General features: G+C 39.4%; 1 protein-coding gene across 1 annotated transcript in view; it reads right to left on the bottom strand.

The window, feature by feature from the left end:
• Nucleotides 1–21,980, bottom strand: part of LOC126475418 (uncharacterized) — a 272,705-nt gene that overhangs the window by 91,565 nt on the left and 159,160 nt on the right. Inside the window, exons 5-6 of the mRNA XM_050103260.1 lie at nt 20,855–21,098; nt 20,533–20,662 (exon numbers count right to left, since the gene is read on the bottom strand). Of these exons, the coding sequence (XP_049959217.1) occupies nt 20,533–20,662; nt 20,855–21,098 (374 nt within the window). The remainder of the gene's footprint in view (nt 1–20,532; nt 20,663–20,854; nt 21,099–21,980) is intronic.

The following is a 21,980-nucleotide window of genomic DNA, read 5'->3' on the forward strand; positions in this document are numbered from 1 at the left end:
CTGGGTTAACCATACTTCATCAGAAGTGGAGCAGATTGGGTAACTGTTGTTCAACTGTTGGAACCAGGTGTGTTGTTCTCTAGGCAGTCTGACACCTTGCTTAAGAGCCATCAGTGAACACTGAAATCCAAAGCACATATCTGGGAAATTGGGAATGAAATTCAGAGAATGGAGGATATTTTTTGGAACTGTATAAAGGGGCACAGGAAAGTGACACTTTTAGGGAAGTGCAATGGGAGTAGCATGAGTTCCACTTTACCCATGGTAAATTAAGGTCACAGTTATCACAACTGGTGGAAATTGTACAACGGGGTAAAGTTTGGAGGAAAAGAGGTTGGTTAAATATGGGAGTTAAATGACTAAAATGGTGTTTGGGACAGCGGTTCAAGAGGATGTTCGGAAATTAAATTGTACACTTAGTCAGATCCAGCAAATGGCAAATTATATAAATGGTGTCAAAGAATGTCACGGAACTCAACTGTCCAGTTTAGAGCAGAGGGTATTAAACAATATGAGTTTAGTATAGAAGTTAGCTATGGAACTGACTCAGTATACCAGTGCTACAAAGAAGGTGTTGAATAATGATCTGGTGAAGATACAGGGCTAACAAGTTGGCCTTTGCATGGTTGCTCCATTCAGTGGCAGATAGGCTGGGTGATGCAAAGAGTGAGATGATCATAATGCAGGAAGCAATGTATCATGTCGTAAATGGATGGCTTGGGCCAGTGTTCATTCCAGCACAGAAGTTTGCATTGGAATTACACCTAGCAGAGAAGCAGTTCCCAGCAGAATTAAGACATAGTGGAAGTGACAGAAAGAAATTTAGCATTATTTTTTCATACAACTAGAATAAGGGTAAGAACCAATGGAGCAAAGGTACATATAGCAGTTCACTTACCTACAGCATGGGTTGGTTCAATGCTACAACATTCATCTGTATCTGGTGAAATGGAGGGTACGAGGGAAATGGATACAGATAAGGATGCAGGAAGTATTGTTGATTTCTGATAGTAGGGAAGCTCATGTGATTATGTCGTTAGTGAATTTGGAGAAGTGCACTCAAGGGAGTATAGTCCGGATAAACCAATACAAATTGATATGCAGACATTTGGGCGAATATGTTTTTTGGGAAAATGGTTGAGACAAGTTGTAAAAGACAAATGTTGCCCACAAGGTCTTACTTCCAGAAGGTAGGAGGAATTGGCTGTACTTGGTCTTCTCACCAGAAACTGTGTTGGCAAACTGCCTTGAAAATAGGAAACCTGAGGGGTTGAAAAAATTAGAGTTGCACAGAAGCTGTATTATCATTAATGGTAAAACCACTGTATTAAGTAGTATAAGCATTAGGGTAAGGATCGTATTCTAATAAGGTCCTGGAGACTGCACTTCAAGAGTAAATTCATGTCAGCAGTGGATAAGGGAGAAACCGATGATAGAGAGATCATTGTTGGAGATGAGTGTTGCCATCTGCATGGTACATAGTTTTTTGTGTTAAGAATAATTTCAATCAAAGACTCATCTTGGAAAATTCCAGACAAATCTTTCAACAGAGGGGAGGCTATTCTGCACCATGGGAAAGTTTGGTGCACGAATTGTGAATTTTTAAAGTTCTGTTCTCACCGTGGCCAGGCATTAGAGGCCAGCCTGGCCGATGTGCTAATCAAGTAAACCACTGGGCAGTATTGTTGACATTATGATAAAACACTACGGGAAAACAAGGGTTTGTGACATAAGTCAACAGCCAAGTGCATGGAACAGCTAACATAGTGTGACCAAGAGCGAAATAATAACCTGTAACACACCGAAGTCTGGCCAGCCTCCATACTCTGAGCGATTGTAGCTAACAGGCTGCAAACTATCTACAATCCAGCTGGAAGAAGTGAGCCTTCGTAGCCTCCTAGCCACCTAGACATCATTGGCCACTGTCCTGTTCTAACCCTTGTGGAGTGACTGGGGAGTTGCTGCTCAGCATAAAAACATCTAGCATCTGCTATTGCACCCAAGAACACGATATGGTGGTTACGAGGATGCAAGTGTTTCCTTAGCCGACATGACTCAGGAGGCCCTTGGCAGTGTGCTTATCTTTACCTGCTGACAGCAAACGGGGACCATAGCAGCTGCCACGACGACCCTGGAAAGTGGACGACTTCGGCATGATTGGGATGTCAAGCATTCCACAACTGGATGTGTCTGCATACACATACACTGATGAAAAAAAATCACAGCACCAAGAAGGAGTAGTGTGGCATAAACAGAAGTTGATAGATATGTTTCTACATCGGAAAGATTATATCTTTTCAGATTTCACGCCAGTTACGTAACAGTGGTTCTAATAGTGCGACTATGAAAATGTAAATCAGGTTTGCTTTAAATACATGCTGTAATAGTTATGAGCATTAGTTACCTTTGAGGTTTGATGTGGTGAGTTGATGTCAGTCAAGAAAACCTTGAAGGTGACAAAGACTCCATTACCAGTACCTCACAAAATTTGAATGAGGTCATACAATAGGGCTACGAGGAGCTGGATTTTCATTCTGCAATATTCCAGAAAGGCTTGGCAGACATTTAGCCACTGTATATGATTGCTGGTAACGGTAGTCATGAGAATGTATGATCGGAAGAAGACCAGGCTTCGGTCATCCACATGGCACTACCATCATGTTTGGCGTATGGCTCTGACATATCGTACTGCATCTGCAGCAGCAATTTGAGCAACAGTTGGCACCACAGTGACGCAACAAATGGATACAAATCATTTAATTCAAGCACAGCTCCAAAACAACATGTCCTGTAGTGAGCATTCCACTGACCCTAAACCACTGCCATTTGCGACTTCAGCAGTGTCATGTGAGAGCTCATTGGAGGGCACGGTGGAAGTCTGTTGTGTTTTCTGATAAAAGCTAGTTCTGCCTCGGTGCCAGTGATGGCCATGTGTTGGGTTAGGAGGAGGCCAGTTGAGGGCCTGCAACCAACCAGTCTGAGGGCCTGCAACCAACCAGTCTGTGTGCTAGACCTACACCTGGAGTTATGGTCAGGTGTGTGATTTCATGACAGCAGAAGCACTCTCATGGTTACCCCACACTGCAGATTTGTATGCCAGTCTGGTGATTTGATGTGTTATACTGCCATTCATGAACAGCATTCCAAGGGGGGTTTTCCAACAGGATGACTTTCACCCACATACCACTGTTGAAACCCACCATGCTCTACAGAATGGCAACATGTTGCCTTGGCCTGCTTGGTCAAAAGATCTGTCTTCAATCGAGCACATGTGGGACACCATCAGATGACAACTCCAGCATCATTCACAAACAGCATGAATCATCCCTGCATTTACTGACCAAGTGCAACAGACATGGAACTCCATCCCACAAACTGACATTCAGCAAATGTGTAAACACAATTGATGTATCTATCCTTTCTTGCTGTTTTGCATTTCCTTTTTTTTTCTGTCACTGCAATATGGCACTGTGTACTGCATAAGCTTGCTTGAATAAACACCTGTCAATGCTACCACTGTTTCAGAGCACACCTTAGTGTGATTCTGCCCATCCTGACACATAGTGGCCTGCAATAGGCTGGGTCATTACACAGCAGTCATCCAGGCCTTTGGATGATTCCTATATAAGATAAGAAGTGCTTTAACATTTTTGAAACCCTGTTTTTTTTATTTTTCTATCAACAGAAGGGGTATTTTGTCATTTCCCCTAAAGTGGATACATTTCAGCACAATAAAATGAGGTCTTTATTAACCTTATGGCCAGGAGCAATAGTTTTCCTTTTAAAAGCTGAAGTTGTTTCAGGCTAAGCCCTAGAAATAAGGTCTGTATCATCTGCATTGTACAAAAATTCAGGTTCATAAGGGTCCACTTCAATTTTGAATTTTTCAATACAATTTTCTGCTGCTTTTGTGTCTTCTGATAGTTTTTCACCACTTAAATCCAACTCCCAAATACTGTGCCTTGCCTTGAAATTCTATCGCCAGCCATTGCTCACTTTAAATGAAGACAAATTGTCCATTTTCTCACATAAATATTTTGCTTTTTTGTAAACAATCAGCCCTGAAAGAGGGTTTCCCAATGTTCCCTGCTGCATAACAACTTGAATATGGCCTCTTTGAGCTCTCTGTTTTATGCTGGTTTTATTGCTTTTCCCGACAAACTTCCACCTTCATTCTCAAGAACAGACATAAAGTTTAAAATTGAGGACTTGTTTTGTTGATGTTTATATGCTAAACACCTCAGCTATTTAGTTTGGCAACAAGAGGGCAAGCAATGAACACATTAATGTTACAAAACAGACTGGTGCAGGCCACACCAAATGATGTTGTTTGTTGTTGTGGTCTTCAGTCCTGAGACTGGTTTGATGCAGCTCTCCATGCTACTCTATCCTGTGCAAGCTTTTTCATCTCCCAGTAGCTACTGCAACCTACATCCTTCTGAATCTGCTTAGTGTATTCATCTCTTGGTCTCCCTCTACGATTTTTACCCTCCACGCTGCCCTCCAATACTAAATTGGTGATCCCTTGATGCCTCAGAACATGTCCTACCAACCGATCCCTTCTTCTGGTCAAGTTGTGCCACAAACTTCTCTTCTGTTGGGCACCACAAAAACACCAATGTACGTACTGCCCTTCAAACAAAGTACATAGTGTATTCATTATTCACTGGAAGATTCTGTCTTTCAACAGAATCACTCTGGATTGATTTTAGAATGATAAAGAAGTGTACATTGTATGTATACTGTCATAGCGATCAAACACTACCAACAATTTTAGTCATACAGTAAAAGTTTCTTTTTTCTCAAAGCACTAGATAACTGATGATCTGGATAGTTGGAGTTCAGATGATTGGAGTTCTATTGTACATTGACAGACATAAATATTCCTCCCCACATACCACCAACCTTTAGCGGCTACTGTTCTTACATGGACAGCTCAATGTTTGCAGTGCTGAGTGTTATTTCTGCAGAATTACAACTATGAAATTATATTCAGCCCACAGTACAACACATGAATGCAGATTTGCTTGTGTGTTTGCCTATAGGGAAAGACAAAAAGTTTGACTCATCAGCTGATGCTTGGTTTTCAAAAGATATCATTAGTCAAGGCACTATGGAAAATTTCCCAGTCAGCTCAAATTTAACTGGCAGGCTTGTACCTAAGACACTGTTTTGCCTAAGAGCAAACCGTATATTCAAATGGAGTGGCTAAATGATAAGAAATTACTAATTAGCTGAGTTTAAATCTTATAAGAACATGCAGTATGTGCTTATAGTGTACAAAGCTGGCTTTCTGATACATTCAGAACAGGCGAAACATGAGCAATTATTCCTACAGTGCTTAAATGCCAGAGAGCATTGTTACTGGAAAAAGACAATGAAATGATACTGGGTAAATGCCACTTAAATGTCAAAAATACGTCAGCTCCACCTTGACAATATTTTCTGTGGCCACAGGCATCAGTTCCCTGGTCACTCCTACTTATTAATTTTGCAGAACCACTTCTTGGAAGCTACTTGCTCATTCTCATCCATGTTTTCTACAAATTTCCATTTGCGATACAAAGGTCATCAATATCTTCAACTCAGACTATTCAGGCTTTGTTGTAGGTCTTTTTACTGAAATATTGCCAAAATTTATTGTCAGTGACAAGGGTGCAGAATGTTCTTCTTCATAATTTAGACTATTTTATGAAACAAAGGACTTTTCACAGTCCGGAACTGCACTGTTTCATCCTGAGGCCAATGCTCTCGCTGAAAGAATTGTATGAACTTTCAAGTCACACATGATGAAGCTTGTTCAATAGTGCAATAAAGACAATGCTTTACTGATCTCCCTCTCTCTATGTATCATGTGTTAACGTCAATTTTAAAGCCACTCGCCCATCCACAAGCTGAGCTTCAACACACTTGAAACAAGTTTTTTTTTTACTGAATGATCCGGTACTTATTTTAACATTCACATATGGGAAAAAGACTTAAGGTACCAGGCTCAGGCATAGAGCAGTCCAGCAATGTCATGTTTAAAATTCAATTTTTACAGGGAGTCACAACACACCATAAAAATCAAATCAGGTTGCACCTAGCTCACATGCATGCAAGCAGAAGTCCTAGGCTGTTTTCTTTTCAGAATCAAAAGACCTGTAACTAGCTAGCTATCTGAGGAGTATACATCTTAAGCTTCCAATCCAGCTGGCAGCTGCCCCCCCCCCTCCCCGCCAACCAGTGCAGTGCCTCCAGGGAGCCCCAGTTGCATCCAGCCGGAGACGAACCCATGGAAGTGGATATCGCACCTCACAACTCAGACCAGACTAAGGACATCGAAATGGTGAAACCTTGACCAGTTGTTACCTCACTGTTATTTTGAATGGGATTTCCATGATGCTGTGGGCAACTGCCAGGGGGAGCAACATACATGCACCCACCAAATACAGAAAGGAAGCAAGACACTAATGATGTTCATTTGCTTCACTCCCCTCCTCTGAGAGGAGGGATGCTATGCGCCAGGCTTAAGATGTATACAACAAATGCAAGGAGAGACTGTCACCACTGAGGCACAACTACTCACAACCACTCACATAGTAAACCTAATTTTCAGCAGCTTCCAAACAGCACTCAAAAATCTGGATCATGTTCAGCTTCCGAACCATATCCATCAGTGCAACATACTCATCTGTCAATAGTGTTGCCAGCCACTGAAGAGAGCACTACCAATTAGGAACTATTTGGCTTCTGTCTAGAACTTGTGGAGATGGAAAACATTCCATTGACAGACAGGATGCCACAGACGCTCATACAGTTCTGATCCTACAGTCAGATGATACAGTTCAGCACCTGCAGCCACCTCAGTATAGTTCACGCACCCTACACTAAAGAGCACAGTACAGCAATTTCTGTTCAGAAAACAACAGTTCTAACTCAGCAATTGATGTTTACAGAACAACAAACTACAGTCAAACAGATGTCTGCATAATTACTTTCAGTCACAGTGACAACACCACAGACTGCCAAGGAACAGCAAAGTTATTTAGATTTCAATAGATTAGGTATGGGACATCAAGTGTCATAAATAAAACTGTTACCAAGAGTTAAATAAATTTTGTATCTTAACTCTTAATAAATAATATTCATTATTTCTTACTATGTTGGCACATCCCTTTCAAGAAAATGCATAATTTGATAGTACTAGCATGCAATCTGCCACCACTTCTACAGGATCATACTAGAAAATAATTTTTCTGCTACTGTGGTTGTTTTGTCTGAACTGAGAGTAACATTCTGTTACAACATCCCACAAAAAACATTAATACATATTAACAAATAGGATCCTGGATTTTTCTTCTTAAAGCAGGAAATATACCTTGAGACATGCTGTGCCGCAAAGGTACATTGACTGATCTCTGAAGAAGAGAAAAAGTTGAATAGAAAAATTACTATTAAATTTTTTACGAGGAGGGGTCAAAAAGTTCCTAGCCTAAAAAATAAAGACTGACAGAAATTTCATAACACCAATTTATTTTTCAATATAATACCCATGTACACTAATACACTTGCAGACATGCTCAGATAACTTCTGCAAACAATTCAAATAAAAGGTCTTCGATTTTGAGTCCAACTTAGCGTTCACAGCATCAATCACTTCATCAATGTCAAATTGTCATCTTTTGAGGTCTTTTTTAGGTTTGATGAAGCCAAATCTGGAGAATATGGCAGGTAATGTAACAATTTGAACCAGCAGTCACACATAGTTTCCAGTGTTGTGAGGGCTTTGTGCACCGGTACATTGTCCTCATGCAAAGGAACTCTGCGTGCCAATTTTCCGTGCATTTTTTCCTTCATCTCTTCTCTCAAACAGTGCAGGAGGGTGCAATAGCACGATGCATTGATATCTACACCCCTTTGCAAGTAATCCACCATAATTATCCCTTCTGCATCTGAGGGGACCAATGCCATCACCTTACTGGCTGATTTTTGCACCCAGAATTTTTTTGGGGTAGGGGATGAAGGATTTTTCCATTGTTGTGACTGTTGTTTTGTCTCAGGATGGATCAAAGTCGTGAACCCACATTTTGTCCATTGTCACACACCTTGCAAGAAAGCTGTCTTCATCTGCTTCAAAGTGACAGACGATTTCTTCACAACACGGAACACGCTCTCGTCTCTGATCTGCTTTCAAGTCACACCCAGATGAAACTTTCTGCATTCCCAAAATATCTGCAACAATGTCTTGAGCACATCCATGGGAGAATCTAAATGTGGTTTCAATTGCTACATCATTGTTCAATGATCTTGCAAATTCGTATCATGAATTGCAGTCGCTGTTTCATCAGTGGCAATGGTGACAGGCCTTCCGCTCCTTGTCGCATCTTCCACACTCATTCTTCCATGTTTTAAGTTGGATGCCCAGTTTTTCACTGTTGCGGAAGACAGAGCACTATCTTTAAGTGTATTCTGCATGTGCTCCACACTTTACTTGGGTATAATTCCCTTCAAATGAAAATATTAAATCACAGCACATTTCTTGACATTCACAATTTTGCTTACACTACAGTAAACAATGCATCTTGGTGGCAAAACTAACAAAGCTGGAGCCACGAAATTTAACTTCCATACCTACAAAGAGTCACCATAAAAGTAGGAGGTGTCTGTTGTGCGAGTCATTACAGTAACTATTTTGGACTAGAAACTTTTCGATCGCCCCACATATTATGGTTATCAAGAAACATTGTGTCCTCAAGGTACTGAGAACCATATGAGTGAACCACCCCACTGTTCTAATAATGTTTGCTGAGCATTACTATTTTTATGCTAATGCAATAGAAAACATTAAGGTTCCAACTAGATATTGGAGCCTCCATATGTATATGAGGTATCGAATATATTGCTTCCCCCTACTTATACCTCCCGAGGAGATCACGAATGTAAAATTAGAGAGATTCGAGCGCGCACGGAGGCTTTCAGACAGTCGTTCTTCCCGCGAACCATACGCGACTGGAACAGGAAAGGGAGGTAATGACAGTGGCACGTAAAGTGCCCTCCGCCACACACCGTTGGGTGGCTTGCGGAGTATAAATGTAGATGTAGATGTAGATGTATCAGTAATGACAATACATACCTGTCCATTGGAGCTCTTCTACTACAGCTTACTAAACATAGAATTTTTCTTATTATAAACAGGCAATCTCACTAAATGCGTAAATCATATTCCCAGCTATTTACAAAAATACTGTTATAGCAGATCTTACAGCATTAAATATCTTTTAATTGGATGCATTTTTCACATTTGGACTCCATGATTCAGTCAACTTGATTTCAGAATGGATCCACTTTTCTGATTCAGAAGCAGCATGCCAAATATGAGTCACTTTTCGAACTAAGAGGGAGGATTGGAAAGTAAAGCACAATAATTTTTTTCTTCTTGAGTATTGCACCTGGAATGTTGAAATTTCACGATGATGTACACACATAAAAAAACATTTTGCATCACCACAGTTCCCAGAACTCCTGAAGATAGACGTTGACTGTGGATATTGTATCACAGACACAGTCCCTTTGATTGTTCAGAGATGTCACTAAAGCCACCAAAAGATGTAAACAGCCATGCATGAGCAGCGCCTATTAGATGGAGGGGGGTCCAACAGCCGATCAGTTCCAGTCATTTCACCAGGAAGGAGGTACATGACTTGCGTTGTCTGTAGTTCAACCATGCCTAGACAGTCAATACTGTGGTTTGATCATGTCCGCATTATTACTTTGTGCCAGGAAGGGCTCACAACAAGGGAAGTATTCAGGCGCTTCGGAGTGAACCAAAAGAGATGTTGTTCGGACATGGAGGAGATACAGAGAGACATGTCGATGACATGCCTCACTCAGGCTACCCAAGGGCTACTACTGCAGCGAATGACTGCTACCTATGGATTATGGCTTGGAGGAACCCTGACAGCAACATCATCATGTTGAATGATGCTTTACGTGCAGCCACAGGATGCCGTGTTACGACTCGCGTCAGTTTTGTGCTGCCATACAGATAAGTGATTTAGAGTGTAATAAAACTCTGTTCAGTTCAGGAAAGTAGTTTAATACATGTATTAGTTTGTTTTGCAAGCTTACTATTAAAGGTTTCACTTCTCTTTGCATATTATTCCAGAAAACGCGAAAGGAACATAAAGTAGGGTTACGATCCTATTCTTGCATACATCTTAGCACAGTAAAACTTATAGAATCTCATTTAATTGTTCTGTTCCGTTCCGGCAAGTTAAGAAAAGCATATCCATTTGTTGTTTACTCTTATTTTGCAAAACACAGCATAAATTTTAAATTCTGGTATCTGGAAACTTTGTACATACGGTAGTAGCTTTGTTTACATACAGTTGCGACTAAGACTAGTTTTTGTAAACATGTTTTTCTTCTTCTTTTCGGTAAACTAACTTATTGTCACTAAAGTAAGTTTGTTTACATATGATTAAGACTAGACCTAATCTTTCGTAAATGTGTTTTCTTGTTTTTCTGTAATTTAATTTGACTTATTCTCACTAAAGTAAGATTTTTACCATGAGTGAAATGTGCCTGACTTGCCGTAGAATTGTTAGCTCTGGGGTTTGGTGTGATGGGTGCAGTGGTTTTTTCCATTGGGGTGACTGTAGCAGCGTGGGAAATGGGGAACTGGATCAGACTCATCAGTGGTTCTGTAGGATATGCAGTAGAGATAGAAAAATAGTGGAACAGGAGGGGAAAATTGGTGCCCTTCAAGCACAGTTAGAGCATGTTAGGGAAGATCTGAACACATTAAGGAGGGAGAAGGGTAAAGTGAGGTGGGAAGTGGCAACAGGTAACAGGAGTAAGAGACCTAGAACTTTGTCAGACAACTTTGAGGTGAATATGAAGAATAAGTTTGACCTGTTGCTTCAGTTAGAAGCTGATGAGCCTCAGACAGAGGTAGGTGTAGAGAGGGCACAACAGACTTTCAGTAGAAAATTGAATAAGAATGTAGGGAAGTCAGCAAAGAGAAAGAAAGTTTTGTTGTTAGGTAGTCCACATGCCAGAGGTGTAGGCCAACTTTTGCAGGACCAGTTAGGATCAGAATACCAGGTCACAAATTTTTTTAAACCAAGTGCTGGTCTGGGTCAGGTGACAGAGGATTTAGGTTCACTCTGTAAAGATTTTACCAAGGAAGACACTGTGGTTATTCTGGGTGGGCCGGGCAATAGTATTGACAGAGATCCTGGGTACAATATAGAGTGTGACCTGGAAAAGTTTGCATCACCAACGAACCATACTAGTGTTGAGTTTGTGTCTGTTCTGAGAAGCCATGACCGACCTCATTTAAACTCTTCTGTCGGGAGAGTTAATTTGGAGTTGGAACCAATGCTTGGGTCGGGTGCGGGGTCACATATTGGTTTGGTTTCTGTTGATTCTCTCAGTAGGTGGGATTATACTACACATGGCCTACACCTCAACAGGAAAAGGAAGGGTATACTGGCTGGGCTAATAGCAGGAAATGTAGGGGGGGGGGGGGGGGGGGGAGGCACTGCCATGAATGGTAATATACCAGTGGTCACAGGTGTTGGAGCAGCACCTTTTTTAGGATAGGTAGGACAGAATGAAGGCAGGTTCTGAGAGAAGTAAAGATTGAAACAAACCTTCAGTTTGATAAAGGAATCAAACAGCATAATTCTGGCACATTGGGTCAGCGAACACAGCTGTTGGTTAAAAATTTACAGCAATCAGCAGAAATTTTATTTGCACCCGATTTCATCTCAGTAAATGTGAAATACCAACTATCTTTAGTACATCAAAATATTCAAGGGCTTAGTAGTAAAATTAATGAACTATTTATGTGCATTGATGAATTAGATTCATCGAACCCAGCTGATATAATCTGCCTCTCTGAACATCATGTGACCACTGGCATAGATATGTTAAAGCTTACAGAATTTAAATTAGCCTCCTACTTCTGTAGACAAAAGATGGAGAAAGGAGGAGTTGCCACATTTGTTAAAAACAGTTTTTAATTTAAAAATATTGACATTAATAAATACTGCTTAGAGCAGCACTTAGAGTATGTGCAACAGAGATAGAATTTCATAATAATTCCTTTATAATAGCAGCCATATACAGAGCACCCTCAGGAAATTTCAACCTGTTTATAAATGGTCTTGAAGATTTATTATCTCATCTAAAATTAAAAAACAAAGAACTAGTGGTTGCTGGTGATTTTAATATAGATGTCCTGAAAAACTGTCAGTGAACAGTTACTGAAATCAGTTACATTGTCATTCAATTTAATTTCTACTGTAAATTTCCCAAATAGGGTAAACAAATGTTCTAAGACTGCCATTGATAATATATTTATAGACAATTCTAGGCAACTAAGCCACATTACAAAACCAGTAGTAAATGGGCTATCTGACCATGAAATGCAACACCTAACATTAAATTTTGAAAATTGTCAGGGTAAAACATCTATCAGAACTGAGTACGGAAGGCCAATAAATCAGTCAAAAACTGAGAAATTTAGGAGATTGCTCAAAGAAATTAATTGGATGGATGTTTACAGCATCCAAGACACAAATGGAAAACACAAAACATTCATTTTAAAATTGTTTCCCCCTGAAGGTAACTCAAATTAAGCAGAAGTTTAATAAGAAACCATGGCACACACAAGGGATACAGATATCACGTGAGACAAAAAGGAAACTGTATCTGAGGGACACCTTTGATACTAGCATTATAGCTCATTACAAAAATTACTGCAAAATATTGAAGAAGGTTAACCAGAAATCTAAACACATGCATTATGAGAAGAAGATAAATACATCCAGCAATAAAATAAAAACAATATGGGATATAGTTAAGTCAGAGACAGGTAGGACCAAAAATGAGGAGGAACAAATAGCACTAAAAATAAATGAAACCCTGGTAACAAACACATGTTGTGTTGCAAACCATTTAAACAAGTATTTTCTCTCTGTTACTGATAGCATGGGGTTGTCCGGTTTCGTAAATAATGCAATTGAATATCTGAGACCAGTGCACACAAGCATCTGAGACCAGTGCACACAAGCAATCTCAATAAAATGGAACTGACACTTACTTCACCCAAAGAAATAGAATCCATCAAAGTCCCTGAAATCAAAGCATTCTAGTTAATAAAAGAGTGTTCATGTGAGCTTAGTCATATCTTAAGTTATTTGTGTAATCAATCACTTGTCACAGGAACATCCCCAGACTAGCTTAAATATGCTGAAGTTACCTCTCCACAAGAAAGGGGACAAAGAAATGCCGTCAAATTGCTGACCGATCTCACTTTTACCAGCTTTTTCAAAAATCTTTGAAAAGGTTATGTTCAAGCATCTACTTAAGCACCTTTGTGAAATAACATACTGTCAAAGTCACAGTTTGGGTTTCTTAAGGGTTCTGATATTGAGAAAGCTATTTACACTTACAGCGAAAATGTCCTTAATTCATTGGACTACAACTTAGAGGCAACTGGCATATTCTGTAACCGGTCAAATGCATTTGACTGTGTGAATCACAGCATTCTTTTAAGTAAATTAAAATATTATGGCGTCACTGGTAGTGCTGCAAAGTGGTTTCAGTCATACCTTACTAATAGAAAACAAAGGGTGTCATTATGTAACACTTCAGCAGTAGACAATAAGACATCATCTGACCGGGAAGAAATTACATGTGTTGTTCCCCAAGATTCCATACTAGGTCCACTACTGTTTCTTGTGTATATTAATGACCTGTCATCCGTTACATTACCAGATGCCAAGTTTGGCTTATTTGTAGATGATACAAACATTGCAATAAATAGTAAATCAAACATAAATTTAGAAAGGGCAGCTAATCAAATTTTTACTGACATTAATAAGTGGTTCATAGCCAACTCATTGTCATTAAACTTTGAAAAGACCCACTATATGCAGTTCAGAACTTCCAAGAGATTTCCTTCTGGTGTGTGTATAAAATATGATGACATGGGAATAGGAGAAGTTGAGAGTGTAAAATTCTTGGGATTACAAATTGATAATAAATTCAGTTGGCAGCAGCATACTAACGAACTGCTAAAGTGCCTAAACAAGTCTGTGTTTGCAGTGCGAATGATGTCAGATATAGGAGATATAAATATAAAAAAACTGGTATATTTTGCTTATTTTCACTCCATTATGTCATATAGTATCATATTTTGGGGTAACTCCACAAACAGAGAAAAAATTTTTAGATTACAGAGTAGTGTAAATCCAAGAACATCATGTCGAAACCTATTCAAAGAATTGGGCATATTAACCACAGCTTCTCAGTATATTTATTCCTTAATGAAGTTTGTTGTAAATAATACATCTCTTTTTCCAACTAACTGCTTAGTACACAGTATCAATACTAGGAATAAGAACAATAGACATGAAGATTTAAAATCACTTACTTTTGCCCAGAAAGGAGTCCAGTATTCAGCAATGCATATTTTCAATAGGTTACCAGCAACCATTAAGAGTTTAGTTTCAGACAAGGCACAATTTTAACATAATTTAAAAGAATTTTTGGTGGCTAACTCCTATTCCATCCATGAGTTTCTCAAAAAGTGCAGTAGACCATTTTTACGAAAATTTATTATACTTTAATTTTTGACAATACTTGGTTGTAACAGCCAAGTAACTACTTACTGTGTGAATGATGGAAGTATGGAAAGCAGGTGTAAGTCTTAAGTCTGTAAATAGTGGAAGTTTAATTTTAAATCTTGTACATGATGTGACTGTTCTTAACTGAGGATCACTGAAATGAATAGTTTACTTTAATTTTTGACAATACTTGGTTGTAATAGCCAAGAAACTAGCAAATGTCTGAATGATGGATTTAATGAAAGCAGATGTAAGTATTAAACCTGTAAATATTAGAAGTTTAAATTTAATTCATGTACATAATTTTACTGTTTATTGACTGAGGATCATTAAAATTAATGAAATTCAAGTTTTTCTAATTACATTTTTGTAATGTGCTTTTCTGACATGTTCCACACCCAGGAGGATTCCCTGAATAAGTAATCTAATCCAATCTAATCTCAAACCGTGCACAATAGGATGCATGATGCGCAACTTCACTCCCAATGTCCATGGCGAGGTCCATCTTTGCAACCACGACACCATGCAGCGTGATACAGATGGTCCCAACAACATGTTGAATGGATTGCTCAGGATTGGCATTACGCTCTCTTCACCGATGAGTGTCGCATATGCCTTCAACCATCGGAGACATGTTTGGAGGCAACGCGGTCAGGCTGAATGCCTTAGACACACTGTCCAACGAATGTGCAGCAAGTTGGAGGTTCCCTGTTGTTTTGGGGTGGCATTATGTGATACCGACGTACACTGCTGGTGGTCATGGAAGGTGCCGTGACAGCTATATGATATGTGAATGCCATCCTCCAACCGATAGTGCAACCATATCGGCAGCATACTGGCAATGCATTCATCTTCATGGATGACAATTTGCACCCCCATTGAGCACATCTTGTGAATGACTTCCTTCAGGGTAATGACATTGCTCGACTTGAGACATGAACCTTATTAAATATGTCTGGGATAGATTGAAATGGGCTGGTTATGGATGACGTGACCACCAACCAGTCTGAGGGATCTACGCTGAACTGCCATTGAGGAGTGGGACAATCTGGACCAATAGAGCCTTGATGAACTTGTGGATAGTATGCCATGATGAATACAGATATGCATCAATGTAAGAGGACGTGCTACTGGGTATTAGAGGTACCAGTGTATACATCAATATGGACCACCACCTCTGAAAGTGGTTTTCATGAGCAATAAAAAGGGCGGAAATGATGTTCATGTTGATCTCTATTCCAATTTTCTGTACAGGTTCCAGAACTCTCAGAACTGAGGTGATGTAAAACTTTTTTTGACGTGTGTAGTTTTAAGATTGTGCTACAAAGGATATTTTTTTCCATGTGCATCTTTAGCTGGAGAAGCCTGAACTATGAAACAAACACGGCACACATGTTACTGCCATCAACCTGAGAAGAGCAGTGAAACGTAGTTTGATATTAGTGGGCCAAAAGGCATAAATTGGGTGAAATTCACAGGGACATGCATAGAATGTATGAGGATGACTGTATGGACCATAGCAATGTATCCAGGTAATGTGTATTCTTCCAAGATGGCTGTGTGAATGTTAGTGATTCGCCATGCTCTGGGCAGCCAATAACACCTGCAACCCCACAGAACATCAGAGCCACTGAGCCAGCAATTTTGAACGACTGCTTTATGCAGTTGTGAATCTTGTTGCAACAGTTCAACATTTCCTATGGTGCAGTATACTATGCTGTTCATTACACATTGAAATTTCGTATAATTTGTGCTCTCTGGGTGCCAAAGAAAGTGACAGACAACCACAAGCGCCAGTGAATGACAATAAGCATGGACCCACTTAACACATTACACCACATAAGGGTACGATTGTCTGAAAAGAATCATAACTGGTGATGTACCAATACACACCAGACACCAAGCGGGCCTCAATTCAAAGTGACTCAAACTGCTAGGAAAGTGCTTGTGACAGTGTTCTGAGATATGCATGATGTGCTATTGGTGGACTTTGTTGAACGTAGGACCACTATGAATGCTGCAGCATACATGAAAACTTTAGTTACAGTGCATCGAGCCCTTTGTGACAAACACCACAACATTAATGCTGATGGTGACAGCTTCTTCATGACAATCCTTGTCTTCATGTTGCTGCTCCTGATCGTGAGAAAAATGCCAAATTTGGGTGGGAAGTGTTCCAGCATCCATCAAACACTCCAGACCTTTCACCATTGGACTTTCATCTGTTTAGTCTCATGAAGAATTTCCTGACTGACTGACCCTTTGTGACAGATGTGGAAGTGAAATCAGCAGTCTGCAGAGGGCTACATTCCAACCACATGGGCTTCTATGAATAGGGCACATTGAAACTGGTACCACGAAGGGAGAGATGCATTGAGAAGATTAGTGACTACGCAAAAAAGTAGGTACAAGATATAAGCTCATTTGTGATTTTTTTGTTTTATTACCTATTAAACTTTTGATAATAAAATTACTGTGCTTTATTTTCCAGTCTTCCCTCGTCGTTTTAGGCTGCACTCCCAGTTTTGAAGCAGATACAATTCCAAAGCCAGCATTACTAGGCCTATTCCATTTGTGCACATTTCAAGAAAGAATTACACCCTTTACAAAGCTAAAATGCCATTTCATCAGTTTCTCATTGGGCTTCTCCATTAGTTATTATTTATAAGCTTAGAGGGTCATTAGGCGTTTTGGTAATTCTGAAGCATTGATAAATGCAGAAGCAGAAGTTGACAAAACTATTTCAAGTCATAAATAAATTATGGTACCCCTCCAGGTGGTTATCACTGTCCTAAAATCAATTTACCTGATGCATATTTGCAAATTTCCTTTGATGTAGAATCCAGAACAATAATCATGATTAGTGTGCCTTTTGGACTGCACCAATATAACCACCTACCTTTGGAATTGACAGTGCTCCAGCAATATTTGGAACAATTAATACAGACGACTCCTCAATGTATAAATTAATCAGACAATATTATCATAACAGAAATGTCTCATGTAGATCACATGGTTAACCTACGGACATTATTCAGCATACTACAGCAGAACCGTCTTTAATGTAATCTAAAAAAAGGTTCAGCTTTCTCAACCAACAGTGGAATACTTACACCACACACTGAGCAAAGATGAGCGTAAGTCAACACACAAAGCATACTGAAGTAATAATTAAATCTCCTGCTAAAGAAAGATAAAAAAACCAAACATTGCCAGGCCAAGTGAACAATTAGAGTGAATTTATTCTGAAAATAAGCCAAATAGGCAAACCACTAAACCAGATTAAAAAAAGGTGTGTAGTTCATTTGTTCACAGGACTGTCGGAAAGAATTTTTAATCTTGCCTGTCTATAATCTACCATTCAACCCTAATAAACTTTTAGTGTTGGTTACTGATGCTTCCCACATGACATAGGAGCAGCGTTCTACCATAAAAATGATTGTTCAGAACAACCTATTGCATTTGCATCAGAGACATTAATATTGATATAAAAATGCTGTTAAAATTGAGAAGGAAACACTGGCTATTATTTATGCAGTTCAAAACTTTAGTCGTCTTATACTGAATGAAGTTCCATCTGATTACAGATCATAGGCCCCTTTTCTCACTCTATCGTCCTACCAGCTGTTACCAGACAAAATGGCACAGTGACTACACATATGGCTACTATAGCTATGCAATTTTCAATTCTCTATACATTATCACCCAATGGTACAATATTCAAATGCTAATGCTGTTTTTTTTTTCTTCCCATGGGCCCAGTTGTGGAGTTTGACTCATTTTGTTTTCAATTAGATCATAGTTTGCAGAACACATTGTACAATTTTCTGCTTATAGTGAAAGAATTGTCACCACTCTTACTACAGATCCCACCCTCAGTGGGGTTCTCCATCACTTACAGTGGGGATGGATAGATTGATTGGCTGTGGATGCCCCTTTGGCACTATACATTTTTCATTCATGATACTTGCATTCAGTAAGGCATCCTGTTGCTGGCAATTTAGTCACTGCACCACAAAGTTGTAATTTCAGAACAACTGTGTCTGCCAATCCTTAAACTGCTATGAGGCATGGTACATACAAAAAATTTAGCTCAGCAGCATATTTAATGACCAAGAATTAATGTGGAAAGAAAGGAAACCAGCTGGGCATGCAATGCTTGCTCGAAACAGTGGTCATAATCACTCCAGCAGTTCTCTCCATGATCAACACTGCAGAAGCTGCAGGAAAGAGTCACTACAGGTTATGCAGGGCCTTTGCTACACTTGATGTGGCTTCTAGTAGTAAACTTCTTATCAGACTTCCTTATGTGCCCAAAATAACATCTACTACTACAGCAGTCATTATCATAAGACTTATGACTATTTTCACAACAAAGGGGCTCCAGGAACAATCATTTCTAATAATGGGCCACAATTTCCTTCTTCCAAATTTAAATCATTCTGTGACAGGAATGACATCTGACACTGCACCACTGCTGCTTTTCATCCAAACACTGAAGCTAAGCACCTGCTGAGGGGCTTAAAGATAGTTGCAGAAGGCACTCACCACCATGCCATGAGACTATCCCCTAACAATTTTCCTAGCCTATACAGGTCAACAGCACTAAACGTTTGCAGCTCATGTGAGGCACTAAATGGCTGTTGCATCTTCTGCATCCACTGCCTCTGACAGTATCACAAGGGCAGCATCCGTACACACTATCACCAAAGTGTGGGTCCATATATTCAGGCATAATCCACTTGGCACTGGGCACAGTAATAGGTAATCAAGAACACCAGCTGTTCTCTGTTGTGGTTCATGGTGCACACCTGATGCACCACATGAATCAGGTGACACTGTGGCATCAGGAGGACTTGTCATCACCATTCCTGCCACCATAGGAAGATCATAGGTGGCGTGTAAAACAATATAGACTCCCACCATCATGCCCCCAGCAGAAATACAACCTCGACCTATGAGTCAACATACCATGATTATGGCCCATTCCATATCCTTAGCCAAGCCGCATGACTCAGCGACATAGGGCTGGACATAAATGGAAATGCAGCCAACCCCTCCATGCTAGCCTCTTCTGAAAACTTCATTAACCTCAATGCCTCAAGTGGTAGACTTGAAGCAGTGGGCGTCAGAACCAAGCTTGGAAATGCTGGCACCAAAGGGAAAGCCACAGTATTCTCTGACACCTGCAACATCTGTGGTGGAAACTCCAGAATAAGATGGCAAGAACCACTTATCCATGGTACTGCTGTGTTTACTTAGTTTAGTTTAAAATGCGTGTCAGCCTCTGTTTATCAGACCACAGTTTCTGTTTGGATTGCTCTATGTACTGGATGTGGTACTGCTGTGTTTGATCTTCAGCTAAGGGCATGGACTCCTGAGGTCATTTTTTGTATGTGCCATATGTATTCACTCCTCCAGAGCATGTGCCTGTTCACTGTTATAAAGTAGAGTCTGTGCAAAATCTAAATCAGTCATCAAAATACTGTGTGCAATAATGTTATCATTAACTTGGCTGGACACCTGACAACACATCAACAGTCTCATATGTTGAGGAAAATCCCAAAGATGACAATTACTCTGAATGCATTACGAGATAGTGAAAAATTTGGGTTACTCTTTTTATATATATATATATATATATATATATATATATATATAGTTAATTATTGCTAATGGATCACTGAAACAGTCCAATAAAAAAAAGTCTTTTGATTCACCTTTTTACTGTATCCTACTTCTCTGTGAAAATTAATCAAATTTAATTTGTCGACTGTTACATACAGCATAATTTTGCACTGTTAAAATTTCTACCCTACTTTTATATATTTATTTTTCCTATTTAATATCTTCTCAAATAGTTTATTTGTAGCAAGAGAAAATGTCAAAGCACAGGAATGTGTTCATTCACCAGTTCTGTAAACCCATAGTCTCCAGTGTATCTCCTTCTTTCACATGCTCTCTGCTTTTTTAATTCACATATTCTGTCTTGCCTTTCTTCGAGTGTCTTTATATGAGACACCAAAAGTTGAATTTCATTGCTAAGAACAAAATCAGACAATATCAGATGAAACAACAAGAAATAATTAAGTAACACATGTCAGTAAGCTTCATGCTCTAGACAGTTACACATTTAGGCAATTTATCTATGTTTAATTTACTTCTAGAATATGTTGCAGGTAGATTCTAATTCGAGTCACATGCAATAAAAAATAACTTATTAAAAAACTCACTTCTTGTCTGCTATTAGTTGTAACATAATCTTCCTCTGTTTCTTTAATTTTCTAACAGATTTAATTAATCTTTTTACATCACTGTCATCTAATGTTTCCTCAGGATCATTTGTAGAACAAAAATTATCAAAAATTTCAAAATCTGAGCAATCTGGATTCTCTGCACCTGTTGCTGTGCTGATGTGTACTGACTTCTTTTCAGTCATTTCTGATACTGGTATTGTTTCACATATACTCTGAATATCTGTAAAGGAAAGGAATATGAAACATTTTAAGAAAAATATACACATTCCTTTTTTATCCAAATTTTTGTACTAAAAGAACACTTCAGAGGTGGGAACTGAATCAGAGAACATAAACACTAGAAATGAGTTTGCACATACACTAACAAATAGTGGCTGATAACGCACTATAATAAGCTCACACATTATGTAGCACAGTGTTGTGACTCGCCGATGTTTCAAAGTGCTGCTGCGCAGTTATGCGCGTCCTCTACATGTGGCGCTGTCTGCCAGACATGCAGCAGCAGCGCCACCTAAGCGGCCAGCCAGCCAGCGGCCGCTAGGCTTGAACTCAGTTATGATTTGACTGTTAAAGTGTACACACGTCTTACTCTGTTTACTTGATCTGTGACTTTCATGTATTATGTCTTCCTTGAAATATATTTGTTCAACTTGAAGTTATTACAATTGGCGATGAGGATGGTATTTTTCTTTTCCATCATTGACCCACATGTTTCATGGCTACTTTAGAGCAACTATTGCTAGGTCAAAAAACGCTTCTCACAAATGTGATTCATGACTTCATCGCGGCATCAAATGCGGGGCATCTCTCGTCATTGTCTCTACCTACTTTTCCTCCTTACGACGAGACGGCGGAAGACTGGTCTGATTACAAAAAACGTCTTCGACAGCACTTCTTGGCATTTCATGTCGCGGACAAACAAACATGTAAGTCTCTGTTCCTTTCATGGATTTCACCTCAAATGTATCGGTTGTTGTCGCAATTGGCTTCTTTGAAAGATACTGCATCTTTGTCCTTTGCTGAAATGTGCTCACTTCTGTCTGTCTATTTTCAAAAGCAAACACATGTGGTAGCTTCTCGTGTTGCCTTTTATAATTGTCAA

The sequence above is a fragment of the Schistocerca serialis genome, chromosome 1, assembly GCF_023864345.2.
Source record: "Schistocerca serialis cubense isolate TAMUIC-IGC-003099 chromosome 1, iqSchSeri2.2, whole genome shotgun sequence".
NCBI lineage: Eukaryota > Metazoa > Arthropoda > Insecta > Orthoptera > Acrididae > Schistocerca > Schistocerca serialis.